Consider the following 13,708-nt stretch of genomic DNA (forward strand, 5'->3'; position numbering starts at 1 on the left):
TCATTCTTTAAGACATGAAATAGACACCTGCAATATTCCAGGGCATTTAATAAATTTAGTAAAGCATTGTCTTTTCTCAGCAAAAATTCGAATTAGAGATATGGCCGTATAAACAAATAATTATCCCTTAAATGTGGTAAGTGAGACAGAATGGTATGCTGAAGGAGCAAGACACAAAGTGACAGAGAGAGGCAGACACCTAATTCTGGAGGATGAAACAGAAGGGAAGAAATAGGAGACTTGCCATGTTGAAGAGGAGGACTGCATGAAAAAACGACCTGAGGAGACTTCTGATGTGTAATTCACAACTTCCAAGGGGTCCTGTTGGAGAAGGAGCCATACTTACATGTGACAGAATTTGGAACATAGGGTACCCTTAAATATTTATTATTATGCTAGTTTGGTAGAAATGAGTTACTTTGATACTATTATAATTTCTCTTAGCATTGATTTAGAAATTTGGTTACTTCAGGTGTATTTATTACATTATAATAAGATTTATAATAACTCTAGTCCAGGGGCACCTGGGTGGCTCAGTGGGTTAAGCTGCTGTCTTTGGCTCAGGTCATGATCTCAGGGTCCTGGAATCGAGCCCCGCATCAGGCTCACTGATCAGGAGGAAGCCTGCTTCCCCCTCTCTCTCTGCCTGCCTCTCTGCCTACTTGTGATCTCGGTCTGTCAAATAAATAAATAAAATCTTTAAAAAATATATAACTCTAGTCCATAGTTTTCTGCAAGTGGTGACTGAGACAATAGCTTTTTGTGTTCGTAGGGATAAAACTTAAAAATTTGCACTACATTTTCTACCCCTCACCAGGGTAATGAGTATCCTGGAAGTGAGCACCAGAAATTTTTGTATTATTTGTGTATGTGTCAGCAAATTCTATAGTCTACTGTAGAAAGTCCTTCCTAAGGGAAGAAATCTTTAGTACCTCAGTCCACATTATTGAATTCAGGCTTCTCTGATCTGAATGTCTATGTCCCTCCAAAACTGGGATGGTAGCATCTTAATGCCCAAGATGAAGATGTTAGCAAGTCATGTCTTTAGGAGGTGATAAGGTTATGAGAGTACAGCCCTCATGATCGATTAGTGCCCTAATAAAAGGGACCTCAAAGAGCTCTCTCCCTCTTTTCACCCTGTAAAGACACAAGAAGTAAGCAGTCTACACCCTGGGAGAGGTCTTCACCAGAACAGGACCATGCTGGTGCTGTTGACTTCTTAAAATATATAAATTGCTTATTTCATGAAACTATAAACTTTTCAGCTTAGGGAAATAGTTTTCTTGTGGTTATATAACAGCGAACTTTCTATATGTGCTCAGGTGAATCTACTTAGTGATCCCATGCATGGTTATTGAGTGAACCACTGAATGAGTAAATAATTGCATTTACCTTTGAGTTATAAATGTCATTTTTATTCTAGTAGTCATTGTGAGTTACCCTGTGCTATTGAAAATCTTTAAAAATATTATGACTCATGCCTTATAATATTCTTTCAAAACTGTTTGTTTTAAAGGAGTGTATTCCTATAAAAATATTTTGAATTCTGGGACTTAGTGTACTCATAGTAATTTTATGATTTACACTGAGCAAAGGAAATTAGTATGGTCTTACATTAAGGATGGCATCTTTCAGGGGTCCCTTATAATAGTGCTTCTAATTTAAAACATTTTTGTTCCTAAAGTTGAGGAAGACGTGTTCTTTCTTTTCTTCGCACCATTTCATACTAGAATTTGCAATATCCTGACAGGTTTCACGTTTTCTGACAATGTATATCAAGGCATGATGATAAGCACTGTGAGTATTGAATAGCCAGCACTGTGGCAGGTGAACATTGGTGTAGCTGGGCTGTGACAGATGTTTGATTTCTGATTTGTCAGGCTTATGAATAAGGCTTATACTAACTTTAATCTGGAGAGAAAGTCCACACACTTGGAGTAGACAAAGCACTTAACATGGGCATCCAGACAGTTAGGGATTAGGCTCAATGCAAACACTCTTCTTAATTTAATTTATTACTGCATAGTATTAACAGTGATTCAAAATTTTACACTATGTTCTATCCTAGTTTCATCAAGGCAGCTAATAAGTTACATGTCTAAGTGGTGTCTATTGAAATAAACTTGGATTGGATGTAGAACTTGGACTTAGCTGCCACTTCAGGATATTTTAGTTTTAATTAAATGTCACACTCACCAAAAGTGATGAGTGAGCTGTGCTTGGACTGGTAACGGACTCTGGGCCTACCTACCACGTAAGCAGAGATCGTGTCACTTCACACTCAGACGACATTTTTCAGACTAATTGGCATAAAGGGATTTTTTTACCTTTATTTACATTTTAAGAAAAATGATTTATTTTAAAATATGGGATAGATGGTCTTATTGCTTCCAGGTTTGTAAATATTAAAGTAATTGTTTTACTTTTATTGACAAACTATTTTGCTGAGTATGTTATGTATTGAAGTTTATTTAAATTTGCGTTTCAAAAAATAAATAGACAAATTTGGAGTTTCAACTTCTATATCTTATTCTAAACTTACTACGTGTTACTTAATTTCAGACAATGTATTTTGGGAAAAAAATTTGTCTGTTTTTACAAGAAAAATATATTTGAATCTGCCTGAACTTCATTTCACAAACATTTCCTCTTTGCTATGATTTATTCGTAATTTCTTGGTAAGCCCAGGTTTTTAAATGCTTGACATGTGGGAGAATCTCCATATGTAAGTGATTGATTGATTTTTGCTCAGTGCTGTGATTCTATGACATATGAAAGTGTTATGACCATAAAATATATTGCTTTACCATGATAGTCTTCCCAAGCTCATCATTTCTGACATTTCTTTACAGATCTTCTCATTTTCTTTTGTATTTCTTTCTTTTTTATCCTTATTTGGCCTTTATTTTCCTTCACATATTCTCTTTTGAACACTGATTACTTTTTGAGTACCAGTCATTTGGATGACATTTTTGTATACTTCTATTCACAAGTAAAATGCATGTTTGGACTGAAACACAAATACCCACAATTACTGAATAATCCATGATAGAAAAACAGTTTACTCAAAAGGCACTTAATATGTCACTAATTTAATTTATGCAATTTTTTCTAAATTTAGCAAGGCCTAGATTCTCAAAAATAGAATAGTATACAGAGAATAAAAGTAGATTAAAAACTGTTATTTATTCAGTTCAGCCAACAGAAACATTCATGGAGAAATATGAATAAGAAATTTTCATTTGCAAGGCGCCTGGGTGGCTCAGTCAGTTATGTGTCTGCCTTCGGCTCAGGTCATAATCCCAGAGTCCTGAGATCGGGTCCTGCATTGGGCTTCCTGCTCCATGGAGAACCTGCTTCTCCCTCTGCCTCTTGCTCTGTCTCTCATGAATAAATGCATGAAATCTTTTAAAAAAGAAAGCAAAAAAAGACATATTCACTTGTTTTTGTTTCATTTTCTATAATATCACTTCATGTATGCACATTTTTTAATGTTTTTTTTTTTAATTCAAATTAGTTAACACGAAGTGTAATATTAGTTTCAGGTGTATAATATAGTGGTTCAACACTTCCGTACACCATCTGGTGTTCATCACAGGTGCAGTCCTTAATCCCCATCACCTAATTCACCCACCCATCTACCACCCTCCTCCACTCAGGTAACTATCAGTTTGTTCTCCATAGGTAAGAGTCTCGTTCTTGGTTTGCCTCTCTCTCTTTTTTTTCCCTTTGCTCATTTGTTTTGTTTCTTAAGTTCCACATATGAGCAAAATCATATGATATTTGTGTTTCTTAGACTGACTTATTTCGCTTAGCCTAATATTCTCCAGCTTCAGCCATGTCATTGCAAATGGAAAGATTTCATTTTTTTTTAATTTAATTTTATTTTTTTCAGTATTCCAAAATTCATTGTTTATGCACCACACCCAGTGCTTCATGCAATATGTACCTTCCTTAATACCTACTACCAGGCTCACCCAACCCCCCACCTCCCTCCTCCAAAACCCTTAGTTTGTTTCTCAGAGTCCACAGTCTCTCATGCTTTGTCTCCCCCTCCAATTTCCCCAACTCATTTCTCCTCCCCATCTCCCAATGTTCTCCATGTTATTCCTTAAGCTCCACAAGTAAGTGAAACCATATGATAAATGACTGTCTCCGCTTGACTCATTTCACCCAGCATAATCTCTTCCAGTCCCATCCATGTTGATACAAAAGTTGGGTATTCATCCTTTCTGATGGACGCATAATAGTCCATTGTATATATGGACCATATTTTCTTTATCCCTTCATCCATTGAAGGGTATCTTTGTTCTTTCCACAGTTTGGCTAGTGTGGCCATTGCTGCTATGAACATTGGGGTACAGATTGCCCTTCTTTTCACTACATCAGTATCTTTGAAGTAAATAACTAGTAGTGCAATTGCAGGGTCATAGGGAAGCTCCATTTTTAATTTCTTCAGGAATCTCTACACTGTTGTCCAAAGTGGCTGCACCAACTTGCACTCCCACCAACAGTGTAAGAGGGTTCCCCTTTCTCCACATCCTCTCCAACACTTGTTGTTTACTGTCTTGTAGATTTTTGCCATTCATTTTTATGGCCATGTAATATTCCATTATATCTATCTATCTATCTCTCTATCTATCTATCTATCTATCTATATCTGTATCTCACATCTTCTTTATCCTTTATGGACACTTGGGCTGCTTCCTTAACCTGGCTACTGTAGATAATGCTGCTATAAATATTGGTGTGCATGTATCCCTTTGAATTAGTATTTTTGTATTCTTTGGGTAAATACTTAGTAGTATACACATTGATTTATTATGGACTTTCTTACAAACCAAACTAAGTCAGAGAGGATGCAGAACAGAAGCAGATTTGAGAGAAACTTAATGAAGAGTGAGTTAAATTTTGTGAATTTTGTATCAGTGAGAGGAGAGGGTGAGAGAACCTTAGAAATTTCAATTTTTTTCTGGCAAACTAGATTTAATAGATAGTAAAGCCATAACTTAAGATAGAGAATAAAGAATGGAATAAAACAGGAAGAGAATGCTTTTGAGTTTTGATATGCTGATTTTGAGAGTTATAAAAGTTTTTTTTTTTAAGTAAATCAGTATAATAGGCATTAGAAAATATGTTTCTAGTTCTCACAAATTATAAGAGGGAGATATATACAAATTTTATATACAAATACATATAATTGACACATGGAAGAGGGGATGATGGACAAATGGAAGCTGAGTTCTGAATGCTTACAATGAAGCCAGACTACACTGAATATTTAAAGAATATTTATGTGAAGGGTATAGTGAAGTAAAGATCACAAGCACTGAGCACAAATTTTTGGATTCAAATCTGGCTTCACCATATATTGAATGAGTGACTTTTAGGATGGAATTGATTAGATGGGGTCTGTAGCTTGACAGGAAAGGCCAACTGAAACAGAAGCAGTAAGGAGGTAGACCAGTTTCTTTTAAAAGGACCCAGGTGATCTAGCAACTGGTGTATTTATTTTGCTACCTTAGGATGGGAAAATTGAATTCAAATATAAAACAACAACAACAACAACATGGAGTTGAAGAGGAATTACACTAAAAAGTTTAACTTCATCTTTGTAAACTTAGATGAAAGAATTTATTTAAAAATAATTTTCAGGGTGTGGATGGCTCAGTTGTTAAGTGTCTGCCATAGGCTTAGGTCATGATACCAGGGTCTTGGGATCTAGCCCCACATTGGGCTACCTGCTGGGTGGGAAGCCTGCTTCTCCCTCTCCCACTCCCCCTGCTTGTGCTCCCTCTCTTGCTCTCTCTCTGTCAAATAAATAAATAAAATCTTCAAAATAATAATAATAATAATAATAATAATAATAAAATTTTCATAAAATATTCATAGCCATCAAATTTCCTAAAGTATTTGAAGATAGTCTTTCTTTCTTATACTTCCAAAGTTCTGAATTTTCTTAAACATTTTCAAAATCTAGTAAACCACTTAGACTGTTGTAATATGGTGACATGGGAATTCAATAATAAAAAAAGTAAGTAATCTATGTACCTAGTTCTCTTAAAGCAGATAAGTTTTAAAATGTTTTCAATCAAAAACTGAGAAAAATCATACTCATTTGGCATAAATAATTTATAAGGACTTTCAGTGAGTAAGATTCCTTGAGAGTTTCTGTAATTAGTAGGTAAGTGCCTTAGTTCCCCAGCTCCCTAGATGTGGAGGCCAAGGAGTAATAGTGCTTGCTTGAAAAAATGTTACAAGTCCTTGTACCAAGATAAATCAGTGCCTTAAGTTCTTTCTGTGTGTCTGTTGAATTTTAAGTGAATCCAACTCTGCTTTGTGTCAGGCATATAGTAGATTGATTAAGTTGTCAGTTTTTAAACCTCTATAGGTGATAAACTGGCCATTTTAAATGCCATTGTTAAATGTTGTATCAAATTGCAATGGGCCCTTGGGCCCCTCATGGAACTTAGAAATGCCAGTGACTTCATTGTATTTATATTCCTATAAATTAAAAAAGCCTCTTTTGAATATCTGCTATTTGATATGCATGGTTAAATTATTAATTTAAGCTTTGTTATGACAGCAGTTACCTTTGTTAAAATGTTCCCTGTGTTCTATTTTGAGAAATAATTTTCATTTAGGAAATAAACTGCAGTTCCATATATTCCCTTCATTAGCTCTTCTCCTGATATCCTTTTTCACTTTGGTGACCTTTGTTTCACTGAAGTAGAAAATCTTAACGTCTTTGACTTTTTCCCTTTTTACCATTTTTCTAATTGATCAAAGAGGTAACTCCTATTATGATCTTTCCTTGTTACATCCATTGCTGTCTTTCCATATTCTTTGCTACCAGCTAATGCAGATACTCAACATAGCATACTCTGAAATGCTTGTCCCTTTAATTCAGTTGTCAGTCATCCTATCTTCTGCCTAATCTTTATTAAATGCCAATTTTGTCATGTCAGTATCTATTTATAAATAATTAATGAAGAAAAATTTAAGGTTTGATATTTACCATGGCTTTTGAGATCCTCTGATGTCTTTTCAAAACTTTCTCCAATGATAATATATTACCAATATTATACGTGAAGTTAACCTCCTCTATATTGATCTCTAGCTATCCTCTGAATGTTCCTTGAATACCTCTGCCTTACCTGGAATGTCCAGAAGCACATATATTCTTCATATGTCATGGACACATTCACGTATTCACATATGTCTACCCACTTTCTGTCTACTGCAATATCTATCACATCTTTTTCAAGTTTTTTTGCCCTCTGTGGAGGCTTCCTGATTATAAATCTCATGATGGCCATATTTGATACATTCCATATTGTTTTATCATTTTTCATTTTATGTAGTATTAATCTTCCCAAATAAATTATAATTCCTTTGACATTTGGAACTGTGGCTTAATATTTTTATATACCATTGCATTTAAAAGAGTGATTTGCAAAATGCAAATAGTTAATAAACACACTAATTTTTATAGATAATTTTTTATTTACCTAACTCTACTTTAAAGGTTGATATTACATGGATTTTTTTGAAATTAGTTCACAGAGGTTACAGATTTATCATGGCTCCACTTTTCAGTCTGTAAGTTTAAGCTTTCTCTTACTTTAAGACTCTATCATGAAGAGGGGTGCCTGGCTAACTCAGTCAGAAGAGCATGTGACTCTTGATCTTGGGGCTGTGAGTTTGAACCCCACATGGCTGGGGTGTAGAAATTACTTAAATTAAAAAAAAAAAGAATGTATTGTGAAGATACTGGCATTTTTTTCAACGATTCAACCCTAATTCTAATACAAAAAGATGATTTATTGATTAATTTATAAGGAATGCCATGATTTAATCAATGATGGCCCTTATAGGCAATGAATCATTGAAATACTACACTCTTCACAGTTTTCTTTAAAGTTATTATATCTATTCCAAATACATAAAAAGTAAAACATCAAAAAGGGGTTGTTCAGCATCAGTGAATGCCATTTTATTTTCAAATTCCAGTCCTAAATGGAAATTGTAATTAGAAATGCTTTTTATTTTTTTCTAAATGAAATAAAGGCCTCATATTACCATCCACTTTCATTTTTGTGTGTGTAATTTGAAACACCAAAAATGGAGAGATTAACTAGGTAGGTATCAAATATATCAGCCCTGTCCACTTTTCTCTGAACACAACTTTTGACACTACAAAACTTTAATTTTCTTCTGACATTTGGGCCCAAAATGAGACTGTTGGATGTGGCCACAGGTCAAGAATGATTACGAGAAACTCTGGATGTTAAATCACTAGAGCCATGATTAAGACATGACCTTAAATTTTAGTTATCCACGTTTTTCCTAATATGCACAAGTTTTAATGTATCTGTAGAGGTCAGTTAGAGCACATCTAGCCTTTGGGAAATGTATTAAACTAAAGAATTATGTATTTTCTTTATATACTTTAATACCTGAAGTATAGCAATGTATTTAGTCACCAAAATGTCTGTGGAAAGTATGGTCTTGATTAATGGGTGAATTGATCATTTTTACTGAATGAAAAATTAACCAAGTATTTTAATATAAATTAACTAATTAATTTCAGGCTCATTTTTATTTTATTACAATGAATAGGTTATCTATTATATCCATCAGCAAATCAGTGTAAAATTACCCAGAATTGTATTTTACATTTAAAGTGCTTACATCCTTTGTCTTTTCTATAAACTTTTCCTTAGAAAAACAAATTTACTACAAAGACCAAAAATGGAAAGTGTTTAAATAATAATCAGCAGACATTTCTCAAACTGTCTGACATCCTTAAATTATTTTTAAAACAATGAAGTCATTGCACAATTTGATATTGTCAATAAAGTCAGTGTTCTGTACCTGCTGTACAATAAGCTCTTGGTAAGTGTTTATCCATTGTTCTGCTATGTATTCATATGTTATCAGTTTAATTAAAGGAGGAACAGAAGTGAGGTTGATGAGCCTTCACTTTTAGAAATTTACATTTACATTTAAATAAGGTAGAGAAGTTAATATAATTAGCTGTTATGTAAGTTTCATTTGTTTAATGAAAATGCCTACTGATCAAAGATATTTATTGTTGTTACCGTAGAGGAGGCTATCAAAGAACATCTTATAAAGTTATTGATATTTTACTCTTGCTTTGAAGATAGGATATAGCCAGCCATGTGGACAAGTGAGACAGGGAGAGAAAAGCGGAGGAAATAGTTTGAGCGAATCCACATTGACAGGAAAGTAAAGGAGTCCATGGAAAAAGGGCAGGGATGATTCATTGTGGTTGTCTGTAGCTTCACAGGGTTGGGAGAGAGTAATTGGAAATAAACTTGGAAAGGCAAGTTTTCTTTCAATTAAAATTTGTGTAATAACTAATTGGGCTAAGCAAATCCACTTTGAGGACTTTTGAAACAGGCAGGTGAAATTAAACAGCTTTAAAAACTTATCCATGCAGCAGCCTGAGAAAAACTTCGTGGAAAGAGAGATTGAAGAGATAAAAGTCACAAAAAGAAATATAGAATCTGATATATCACTATCTCAGATTAAAATAAACATCTCACATTAAAATTAATGAGTACATGTATTAGGGGGAGAAGTGTTGGAAATAAATAAGAATGCAGGCAAATGATATTTCAGAGGCTCTATCTCCAAGACTTGAAAATTGATTGATGATGCCCAAAAATGGAATATGAACAGTGAGCAACTTTTGACAGAAGGAAAATAGATTCGGTTTGCACATAGAAAGTTTGAAATTAAATTATGCTATCTGACTGAATTCTAGCTGAGGGTTGGAAATCACAGGATTAGGTTTTGGAAAAGTGCATACTGAAGATCCCAAGAGAAAAGGTAAAAAAGAAAGAAAAGGGAGGAAAGAAGGAAAATGTGGAACAGAATGGAAATTCCCTTTTTATTTTCAACCATATAATGTCTTTTTTGCCTCCTTCCCCTCTATCTGTTAGAAGATCTTTAAACAAAAACGCAGTGCCACTCGTGGGGCTCACAGCTCAGTGGCAGACAAACATAACCTCCTTCCGAAGAACTATATCATTAGCCCACATTGCCCAAGATGTTCACAAATTAAGCTCTCTTCAACCTAAACTCTTTAACCTAAACTCAGATCTTTTCTATCTGCCCAAATCTTTCTCAGTTTATAAAACCCCCAACCACATGCTCAGAATTGTGGATCCCCAAAACCTCAGCCATCTCTGCCCATTTAACCTTATTGTAGGGACAGTCTCAATTTCCTTAACTTCTGCAATTTGCTTCTGTTGCCCCATTACACTTAAATTAAATTCACTTGAAGGATTAGTTATGCTTCAAAATGAAAAATTCTCATCTGTGAATGCTCACTGGAACTGGCCTTGTTTGTAGCTTGCAGATAACTCTCTAGTCCCCTGGTTCTCCTCTTTTTCTTCCTATTCTTTCTAACTTCTGTGCTTTTCTTAACCTATTTCTCTCTGAAATCTCAGATTTACTTGACCACTTGTTGAGCCCCTGTCATATGCCAAGCGCTCTTTGAGAATTAAGGAATTATGAATAAAAATAAGACCAAGAACTGAGAGAAGAAAACCATATAAGCCAGCCTGTTTCCCAAAGAGGTATCCTGCAAAACAAGGAATGTTATTCAATGATGGGGAGTATAAAGAAACATATTTTAAAGAGCTTGAACATGTCCAACAAGTCTTCCTTGATCAATAGTTTCTTCTTCTCTCATGTTTTTGATTTTACCTTTCATTTCTTTAAATGTTTTTGATATAGTTGAGTCTAATTCCATTTTTTGAAACTTCGTGGATCTGTTTATCCTTTTGAATGTTTTAGTTGGCTCTTGCTTTCAGTTCCTTATTTCACTTTTTTTTTTTTTTTTTGGACAGAATATGAGTTTAGATTGAAGAGAGCTTAATTTATGAACATCTTGGGCAGTGTGGGCTAATGATATAGTTCCTCGGAAGGGGGTTATGTTTGTCTGCCACTGAGCTGGGAGCCCCACGTGTGGCACTGCTTTTTTGTTTAGTATTTCAGCTTGGAGGTTCCCAAATGTGTCTATAATTAAATTCCCAAACCTGGGATATGGCGGAGTGTGGTTAATCTGTTTAAACAGAAACAGTTCCCCCTCCTGCACAGGCTAGGAGAGTCCACTCTCTTATCACTGCCCTTTTGCCAGTGGGCTGATTTATTCTATACCCTCCTTATACTAAGGGTGAATTTTATTCTGCTTCCATGTTACCTAGTGTGCTACAGCACCCCCTTTTATAGACAAGTTTTGATCCCATCTTTATGAAATCTCTGCACCTTTTGCTTACTACAATCCACAAATTTCCAGTATCACTTTATACTCTGATTTTTAGATTGTTCTTCATTTTTTTTTTTTTTTAAATCCCTTGATGCTCCATTACTTTTCTGAAAGGCCAGCTATAGGTATCTGGAAGTAAGGGATGGTGGGAAGGGTTTTGGAGTGTGGTCACACTATCTTGCCTACCATATTATTAGAAATATAAGTCTTTCAATTTGTATTAAAATATAATTCTAAGTATCCTCTAAAATTTTAGAATATTCAGCTATTTTATTTCAAATCGGACAAGCTTATTGAACATCTTCGCTATTTTATTACCATTGCCCTAGTTCCTTCACTTAATTTATTTATCTTGTGAAAATAGTGTTCATTCACATTTCTTATGCAGTGTTTTTCATCTTTTCATGGAAATATTTTAGTAGGTAGTCAAAATGCAGTTTGTATTTTAATTGTTATGATGACAGTGTAGGATTTCGAATGAGGTTCCAAATGTTGGACAAACATTTTGTAGTCATTGCCCAATGTGGTGGCACATATACAACCAAGAATGTAAATATGGAAGTGAGTATAAATTGACTCATTTATGTGACAAACAAATTTCAACATGTTGTAGTAAATAAGTCCTGTATTTGATCTGGTTGTGAACTGTATACTAATGGAACAGACATAATGTTGTTAGGCTATATTTTATAATTAGATTGCATTTTATAAAACTTTCATTTCTTTTTATAGGTAATAAAAATTTACAGGGAAAATAATTGCTGTTTGGGTCATGTCGTTTATAGATTATGTGATAGAATCTTAGAATTCATGTTGAAAGCCATATTTAATTATGATTTAAATATTTTTTTCAGCTCTTCTTCAAGTGACAATTTCACTTAGCAAAGTAGAGCTTAGTGTGGGCGAATCTAAATTCTTCACATGTACAGGTATGTATTTGTACAGATATTTTCAGATGATAACTTGTTTTATGCTTTAATTATTTAATATTATATATTGGCAACATTTAAATGGTGAAAAACAATCCTCTGAAATTAAGACCTTATATTATCATTGGATTTATGAGGTTGGGAAGTGTTAATAACTATATTTTGTATGTTAAAAAATATGAATTTTATTTCTGTTAATTCCAACTTACTATTTTTGGCTGCCAAACTAGCTCATTTATTTTGAAAATAACTTATCAAATATAATGTATCCACAATAACTTAAATAAATTCAAATAGTATTCTTGTATAAACAGTAATATTAGGATGAATGTAAATATTATAACTGAATTATCTTTGTAAATATGCAATGAATAAATTAGATATGGCACACCGCACTGTAGTTACACCTGAATGAAAACTTTGGGACAAGCAAATAAAATCCATCCTTATGAAGAGTGAATTTTTTAAAAAGTAGATATTTAATCAGCAAAACTTTTGCAAGAATGTTGGGACTATTAATCAAAAGTATCATATATCATAATACCTGTGGGAAATTTTATGGACCTCATTTACTTTAATCGTGCACATGCAGAATTTTTTCAGAAGACATTTAAATACTTAAGCAACAAATTCTAATTCAGAGTACTGTGGAGCTCACAAATGCACACATTCGACTTCTCTTTATATTCATCAAATTCATTTTTATGTACACAAGCCTTCATACCTAAAGTTTTAAATAATATTCATCTAGAGCCCAAATTGCTTTTTAGGGTATTTTAAAATTGCTTGTATTCCTGAATATGCCTAAGTAATTCAAAACTGAATTAAAATAGGCATTTCTGACATAAAATGCATCATACAAGTCTTGAGAATTGCATGGTTTATCTAAATTATTATTAAAATTAACAAAATAGAAATAATCGTAACATTTATAAATAACATATACTATGTTATACATATTACATGATATGTAGGTATAATATCACATTTTATAAAAAACTAATAGAAGCCACGGTTCTTCCTAAAGGTCTAAATTGATAGGTCTGTGAATGCTTATTTTTGCCTATTGACAAATAGGCAGAGAATAAGTGAAATATTGGTTCAACATCATTTATTATGTCAGCAGAGCTTTGTCATAAGAATGAAGATCATTGTTTTAAATCTCATCCATATTTTGTATACACAAATACACAAATGCACACACACAGCTCAGTTGTGTCATAGATTCACAGAATAATGAAGTATTTTGAAATTGAAATTGTATTATTTTCTTACATTTGCATATCACAGTGATTTAAATTATATAATGTTATTACCTCTGTAGGTATTACATAAGGTCAATTAAGACATAATTTAAAAGAATGAATTCATATCATTTAGTGTGCTAAGTTTTGCTCATAAAATAAGGCAAAATAATGAAACATTTTCTTTTCCTTATATAAAGATGTATAATCAAGAGCCATACTGTTGTTATGGA

At 33.5% G+C, this 13,708-nt stretch overlaps 1 protein-coding gene across 1 annotated transcript in view; it reads left to right on the plus strand.

Annotated features, from left to right (window-relative positions):
* Positions 1–13,708, plus strand: part of LOC111149636 (neural cell adhesion molecule 2) — a 514,271-nt gene that overhangs the window by 277,453 nt on the left and 223,110 nt on the right. Inside the window, exon 2 of the mRNA XM_022506828.1 lies at positions 12,157–12,231. Coding sequence (XP_022362536.1) covers positions 12,157–12,231 — 75 coding nt within the window. The remainder of the gene's footprint in view (positions 1–12,156; positions 12,232–13,708) is intronic.

This window comes from Enhydra lutris, unplaced genomic scaffold, assembly GCF_002288905.1.
Source record: "Enhydra lutris kenyoni isolate GAN:26980312 unplaced genomic scaffold, ASM228890v2 scaffoldscaffold2, whole genome shotgun sequence".
NCBI classification, from domain to species: Eukaryota; Metazoa; Chordata; class Mammalia; order Carnivora; family Mustelidae; genus Enhydra; species Enhydra lutris.